Source organism: Lactuca serriola, chromosome 6 (assembly GCF_051521515.1).
Source record: "Lactuca serriola cultivar US96UC23 chromosome 6, Lser_US96UC23_V15, whole genome shotgun sequence".
Classification (NCBI taxonomy): domain Eukaryota; kingdom Viridiplantae; phylum Streptophyta; class Magnoliopsida; order Asterales; family Asteraceae; genus Lactuca; species Lactuca serriola.
Genome location: NC_136413.1, coordinates 21,916,534 through 21,924,943, shown reverse-complemented (window position 1 = coordinate 21,924,943; position 8,410 = coordinate 21,916,534). Strand labels below are relative to the sequence as shown.

General features: G+C 33.5%; 1 protein-coding gene across 1 annotated transcript; it reads left to right on the top strand.

Annotated features, from left to right (window-relative positions):
• Positions 1 to 715: 715 nt before the first annotated feature.
• Positions 716 to 3,244, top strand: LOC145059369 (pectinesterase/pectinesterase inhibitor-like). Its single transcript, XM_079007224.1, has 2 exons — positions 716 to 2,143; positions 2,368 to 3,244. Exons 1-2 carry the CDS (start codon positions 823 to 825, stop codon positions 3,063 to 3,065), a joined length of 2,019 nt encoding a protein of 672 aa, XP_078863350.1. The 5' UTR covers positions 716 to 822; the 3' UTR covers positions 3,066 to 3,244.
• The last annotated feature ends 5,166 nt before the right edge of the window (positions 3,245 to 8,410 follow it).

Sequence of the window (8,410 nt, the reverse complement as noted above, 5' to 3'; positions counted from 1 at the left end):
TTATGCGTGTGGATCAATCGTAGAAATAACAAATCCATAGTAATTGTTCTTGAACATCAAAGGACCACATAAATTATTAAGGCAATACTTCCTTAAGCTCAAAAGTTCAGTATGGTTAGTTTATCCTTATGATTCCTGACCTTTCACCCATAGCTAGGGGCATTATCGGGTGTTGCTCAAAACGCTACCTCAAAACTCACTCTCTCGTATGGACATTACGCGCGACTGATTCATATTGATCATGGGTTATTAGCAAAAGATAGATAGCATTCTAGAATTCTAGCATCTTAAAACCATTGCCACCTTGAAATTTGATAATTGGATGAAATTATTTGATAGATTGGTTGTTTTACTGTGTTCTTGAAAGTATTATTTTGAAATAAAATTATAAGTCCTATTTTTAAAATTCAATCTCAAACACGCTACATTATATTAAAAAGAAATACAATTGTCTGGAGTTAATTTACAGATGTTACAATTAAAAAAAAAATGTGTTTCATCTATGAACGAATTATCGTGTACGGTTAACCTTGACCTCATATGAGTACCACCAAATTTCAAAGGTTTCCGAAAGAACAACCTACGCGCGACCTTCCATTGATCCTTGATCAGGGTTCCAACATTCTAAACCTCACATTTGTCTGAATTCAATGTAAAAAAATTCCCACCGTATGCGTGGAACTTTTAATTCTCTTATATAGACGAATCTAATGACAAAAGGTTTCTTAGGAGCTCAACCCATGTATCCATAGTAATTTGATAGTAGAAATATACATATATATATATATTTATATATATATAATTATAAAAACATTAAAAAAAATGGCTTCCGAAGGGGGGAAGAAGAAGAAGGTGATTGCAATGGCTGTATTACTTGTGGTGGGGGCTGTTGTTAGCACCATTGTCACCGTTAGAAGACACAAGGATATTGAGATTAATGTCCGGAAGGCAGGCGGCAAGAAAACCGGTATCATAGCTGCCACAGCCGTGACCACAGCCGCGACCACCGCAACTGTGATAATTCTCTGCAAACACACGGATTTCAAGAAGGTTTGCGAGGAAACTTTGAGTAGAGTGGGATTGAAAGAACCTAGGGACCTTGTAAAGGCGAATTTCAATGCAGCGATGGAGAGTATCCTGGTCGCCATTGAGAAATCATACACCCTACAAGTAGCTGCAAAGGATCCTATGGCTGCTAAGGCAATTGAGCAATGTAACGAGCTTCTACATGTATCCATTGAAGATCTGAAAAGATCGGTAGATCAAGTGAACATCTTTGATCTTCCCAAATTGAAGCAAAATATTATTGACTTGAGGGTTTGGCTTAGTGGTGCTGTAACATGGCAAGAAACCTGCCTTGATGCATTTGAAAACACCACAGGCGATTCAAAAATGTCGATGTGGAAATTTATGGAAACAGGGAACAGACTTACACGAAATAGTCTTGCAATTCTTGATGGAGTCGCTGAATTATCTATAGATGTCCAAAAGAGTCCTCGAAAGGTTCCTAGGCCACGTCCTAAACCGCTTACCATGCCAATTTCTGTTAATTGGAAGGCAGATCTCACCATTAATCCTATGGCTTTGAGACAAGATACTGGCAATGGCATGAATAATAACCCCGCAGACTCACAGCCAGCAGCTGTTGGTGGGGATTCAAAGCCAATGACAGGCAATAGAAGGATGCTTGACCAATTGGATGATGATTTTCAGGATCCTGTTGTTCATTCAAATCTACAGATGGTTGGAGACTCATCTTCAAAAGATGATGAAATTCCTACTCCTGAAACAAAGCCAGTGATGCCCCTTCAGCAAGATGATAATACACAATACCCTTCATGGGCCGATGGTCCAAGGAGGTCTCTAATTAACGCTGATCCCTCAACTCTTAAGCCTAATGCGATCGTGTCTCAAGATGGGACAGGTAACTTCAAGACAATCACCGAGGCAGTTGACTCGGTGCCCCAAAAGCAAACCGAACCATTTATCATACTCATCAAGGCGGGTACCTACAAGGAAAATGTTGCAATTCCTCGGCATTCTAACAACATTGTCCTCCTCGGAGAAGGTCCAGCCACCACCAAGATCACCGGAAACAAGAATTTCATTGATGGAGTCTCTACTTTCCATACTGCTACAGTCGGTAAGTTTCTTTACATATACCACATTAATTATTTGATCTTGCAACAATCCCCATTTCCACTCAAATTAATATGATTAATGGTATGATATTTTATATAAACATAAAGTTTCTCCGACCTATTACATCATTTTCAATGCAATTTTTTTTTTTAAGGTATGCATTGTTTTTGAATATTATTAAATAACATATATTATGTATATGGCTCATTTTGGGTTTACATGCAGCGGTGAACGGGGATGGGTTCATGGCTAAGGACCTATGGTTTGAGAACACTGCGGGACCTGAAAAACATCAAGCAGTAGCTCTGCGTGTCTCGGCAGATATGGCAATTTTCCAAAACTGTGTGATGGATGGATATCAGGACACCCTTTACACTCATTCATATCGACAATTCTACAGACGATGCAACGTCAGTGGAACCATTGACTTCGTGTTTGGGGATGCTGCAGCTGTCTTCCAGGACTGCCATATGATAGTCAGGAAGCCGATGAGCAACCAAGCATGCATGGTGACAGCTCAAGGGCGGAAGGATTCCCACTCAGTGGGTGGAATCGTTCTCCAGGGTTGCACTATTACAGCTGAGCCCAACTTCTTGAACGCAGCCCCAATGCCCAAGTCTTATCTCGGTCGTCCATGGAAGGAGTATTCAAGGACCATCATCATGCAATCATTCATCGACAAGAACATCGACCCAGAAGGGTGGGCTCCATGGACTGGGACTTTTGGCCTAGACACTTGCTTTTATACAGAACTAGATAACAAAGGTCCAGGCGCTGACACTTCCAAGAGGGTCAAATGGAAGGGTGTCAAAAGAATGTCTCCACGAGAGGCTAGTAAATATACACCTGCAAGATTCATACAAGGAGATTCATGGATCAAAGGAACTGGCGTGCCTTACGATTCTGGAATGATGAATATTTAAGTTTCTTTGCTTTGTATATATGGTTCTTCTACTTATTTTTCTATTTATATTTCTTTCTTTCTTTTTGAGATAATTTATATTTATAAAGTGTAATATTATTGTAGAGTTTTTTCCAAAGTGTAAATTCATACTTATCATCAAGTGTAAATTCATATTTATCAAGTGTAAGAGCATATACATCGGGCTTTCAAAATGCACTTGCAAAAAATATGTGAGACGTCAAGTCAAAATCTTTTTGCGAACACAAATCGTAATATATTAAATCTATAAAATTCAATGTATTCTATAAAAATTCAATAAAACATTCCCACTAAAGTGAAGTTTAATCCATGATTTTCAACTAGATATTTTTATCTCATTGCAATTCTTTCATTTGTATTTTGGATACTCTTATGGACGTGGTTGGCACAGAATTTTTGGTTGGCACAGAATTTTTGGAAGCGTTTAGGAGCTTCTAGCTTTTAGCTTTTGATAAAACGCTCTAATTTAAACAAAAAGTTTCGTTTGACAGTACGAGCGTTTAGCTTTTAGTTTTAACAAAACGCTCCGATTCTAAAAGCTAGTTAATGTAGCGTTTAACAAAACGCCCCTGAGCTTTTGAAATCAATTTCCATAATTACCCTTAAAAATATATTTATATATTTATTTATTTTTAATCAATGGTCTTTTTATGTAATTTTATATATTTCAAAAGCTTCCAGCCATTTTTGTCAAACATTTATATAACAAATAAAAGCTACAGTTTCCCGCTACTAACTACCTGCTACACACTACCAGCGACCCGCTACCAGCTAACCCACTATCCGCTTCCAACTAACAATTACTTTTGCCAAACATGCCATATATATATATATATATATATATATATATATATATATATATATATATATATATATAGAGAGAGAGAGAGAGAGAAAGAGAAGTACAAATAAAAACCCAAAAAGGTTAAAAACCCTAAGAACTATTTTAAAAGTGTTTTCATTAAAGACAATTTGAACAAATCCAACATTTATATTGTATTAATAAAAAAATTTCATTCCCCATTTACATCTAGTTGTCACTTGTTGTCGTAACATTGTTGGACCATTGCCGGACCACTGTCGGACCGTCATCAAACCGCTGATGGAATAACACCAAATTCAGTGGTATTTTTCTGATCGTATTCACAACTTAATAGAACAAACATTTTTTTTAAAACAAACCAATTCATATTTGCAGCCAAATATAGAAAATTTAATAAAAAAAATTATATCTTGACTAATTCAATTTTCACTCTTTTAAATTGTACATTTCTTTAAAGAAAATATATCGTTTATAAGATATATTCACTGTTTGATTTACCATATGTATTAATTTATTAATATGTAGTTTAATATATTTATGGATACATTCATTCATATTTTAATATAAAATTTATATAATATACAACTTAATACAGTCCATTTTTATTTTAATACATTTAATTTACAACAAAATATAATCAATTATACACTAATTTACAAATTGAAACAACAAAAACTGAAACTCTACGACCGCCACCAACTACATGTGTCACTTTCGTAACCATCATTCCTTCCGATCATATATATATATATATATATATATATATATATATATATATATATATATATATATATATATAATCATGGATTATTAGCTCAAATATTTTATTCACAGTTTAGTAATCCAATTAATTTACTAATTAAAAGTTTAATGCAAAATAATTATAAAACTAATATATTCTTACATATTTATTCAACAGAAAAAATTAATATAAACATTCATACATAAATCAATCATACTTTAACACAAAGTTAATGGAAAATTGACACGTTAATATATTTAATTCATAATTTAATATAGTTAATTCATAGCTTAGAAAACAAAATTCAAAACTTAATATAAAAAATTCATTATTTAATACATATAAATCATATATTCACAGTCTTATATCAACTTAACACTTACATTTATACTTTAAATCTATAAGCTAGTGTTTTTTAAAGTTTATTTACATAAATATTCACAATTTAAATTTTACATACTTTATTCAAAATTAGATAAAATCAAATATGTGTATAATACTTATTTCATTTCATATTTTATAAGCAAACAAAAAATCCAGAAAAAAATTTATGGCATAAAACAATCAATTCACAACCTAATACAATCATTTCGTAGCTTAATGTAATCATTTCACAGTTTAATATAGTCAATTCATAGTTTAATAGAGTCAATTCACATTTTAATACACAATAATTCACAACTATAAATAATCTATATTAATTATGTTAAAATAAAGATAAAAAACAGTAATATAATAAGAATAATAATAATAATAATAATAATAATAATAATCTGTTAAATGAAAAAAAAAAGATAATTTGATCTTTTTATATGGACGAAAGACCTACACTGAAATTTTCACAAATCATAGATACATAACCTATCAAATTTTAATCTTAGGGACCAAATTGAGAATTTGACCAAACCATAAGGACAATTTCTGTAATTTACTCTACTTTTAAGTATATAATAGACCAAAATCACTAAAATTTGACCACTAATAAACCACTAAATATTTTTAAATAGAAAACCACATTACTTTTTAATATAACATTTTTGCAATTTTATTTAATATTTAACTAATAATTAAAAAAAAAAAAAAAAAAAAAAAAAAAAAAAAAAAAACTAATGTAACACTAGCAAACAAGACAATGGAATCGCAATTTGTTGACCTACAACTAGTCAACTCTCCTATCTCTTTTAATCGCAAGTTGTATCGAATCTTTTTGGAAAACCAAACCCCACATCAAAGCCCAATCAAACTAAAAGATGGGAGGCTGTTGTTGCTCTGAAGATGAAGAAACAGACATGAAGGGGATTCTACTCATGATAGTAATTGTTCTTGTGCTAATGTCTGTCTGCCTTCCCCAGCCACGCCAGCGCACCTACTATGTATATCGTTGCTAGCTAGTTCATCTTCTTTATGCAGGATTCAAGTTTGGTCCAAACTTTCGTGCAGTTGCTTAACTTAGTACATGAAGATGATCAATCATTGTGTCCATGTGGTTATGAACTTATGATTCTTTGGCTTTTCTGCTTATGTAATTTTTCTTCATATACGGAATAAAATACTTTTTGCATAGTGATCGTTTTCTTAAGTAATTAGTATGCTTTCATATCTTTATCGTTGGATCGCATTTACAGTTTATTTCTTTTCATCTATATCTACAACACCCAATCAGCTCACTTGTTATCCTAAAACCCACCCAACCAAATAAGGTAATTAGGATTGGGTTTAATAGGGGTGTCAAAAAAACTCGAACCCGACTAACACGACTCGACCCGAACTCGAATAAGGTAATTAGGATTGGGTTTAATAGGGTCAAATTTTCTAATCGGATTATTCGGGTTAACCCGACAAACTTGAACTGAAGTTAGGGTCGGGTTTAGGGTTTTTTTTTTTTTAAAAAAATCGGGTTTCGGATCAACCCGAATAACTCATTTAACTAACAGTTTGTACAGTACAACACTTTATAGCTATTGTTATTCTTCGACTTTATTTCTCTTCCTTTAAAAGTTAAATTATATCATGAAGACAAAACCCTTCATTTTTTTTCTTATCATCACAACGGTTGTGTAACAAAATAAACAAAACATTTGTTCGAAATTTACATTTCCAGTCCTTATATTAATAGGTGATTTATAAAAATGATACAAATTGAATTCATCGTACTTTCTAAAGTATAACCTACACTAACAGAACAGCATAATGAATTGAACATTTTTTTTAGCAATTTACATATTGATTCCTTGTACTATTACTTGATTTGCTCAAATAGAAAAACATTATTCTGACTTAGATTCCAACCCGATTAACCCGACTAACCCGATCCTATTAACCCGTAACCCGACTGACCCGAACCCGACTAATCCGTACCTTAATAGGGTCGGGTTTCGGGTGAAACTTTTATTTTTGCAAACCCGACTAACCCGACTCATTTAACCTGAAACCCGATCAGATTGACCCGATTAACAGCCCTACAACCAAATATCATGATTTGGAGTTCTTGATTCAATTTCCAGTCTGGTCCTTTAATAATAGAAATATGATGCAGAAGCAACATCTGTCAAAGAATGTCCCACCCAACATTTCAGTCCCTAGAAAGTTGCTTTGTTTATTCCTTGAAGATTGTGACATGAAAGGGTGAAGCGGGTCAAGTAATGGATCAAAAACATGTGATTTTCCATTGTTCAGAATTGTCCGAATGTAGTTAATTAGGTTAAATTGCAAGATTTTTCTGTCTATTTTTTTTAAATAAATTATAAAATTACACAAAAACAAATGGTCCATATGTTTTATAAAAGAGATGAGAGTGGCTCCCGCTAGATTTTACTAATAATCCCTATGATTTGCAAACATTGGACGATAAATACTAATGGCTAACACCGTTAAAAATAAAGATTAATTATTTATATAGGAAATGACACCGGTAAGCTCCCATAAAAGTGTCCCCACCACCGCCATCCCTTCCTTCATGATCGACGTGCCCCACCACCATGACGCCCATTGAAATCGACAAGCCCTTAGCTTTCATTCTCCGCTCACTCTCTCGATAGTAAAATTGCGTTCTTCTCACTCCCACCCACCTTCTTCACTTTACCCACCACATCATGGGGATGGTGTTATATAAGTACCATCTAACGCCGCCCTCCTAATTGTAAACCATCTAACCTTTCACCTCTCCGTCTCCTTGATGGATATGAAATCTAAGTCACCAATTCTGGAAAGTTATGCTAACCAAAGCCACGCCTCACCTAGCTTCTTGTTGTTTGTACTTTATATGGTTGTAAATTGTAAGGTAAAGATTTGATTACATGTATAAATATTATAGTTTGATTGATCGAGAGGGTTAAACATCATATAAATAAGGATAGAAAATGAGGCATGGTGTAACCTAAACTCTAAAGATCTTGAGCCTAAATCCTAAATACTAACATACTAATAACATGATGGTAGAATGTACATTACTAGATCTAGATTATGATAATCTATGATAGCTTATGCAAGCATCTTATTCTCTTCATGAATGAAGACATTATGTTGTTATGACAATTAAGAACATCTGTGGCTGCATTTTAAATTTCCTAAGGTTCTTGTTGAGATGCGGGTTCCTAAACTTGTATGGATCAGGTGGGGTTTCTTGGTGTAGGGGAATTAGGGTGGGGGCTTTCTTGTAGGTTCCTAAATTTTCTTATAGAATTCTTGTTAGGTTGCTTTTTTAACAGAGATAATTTTACCGAAGCCACTAACGAGATACTAGGAGGGAATTAAGAGAAGC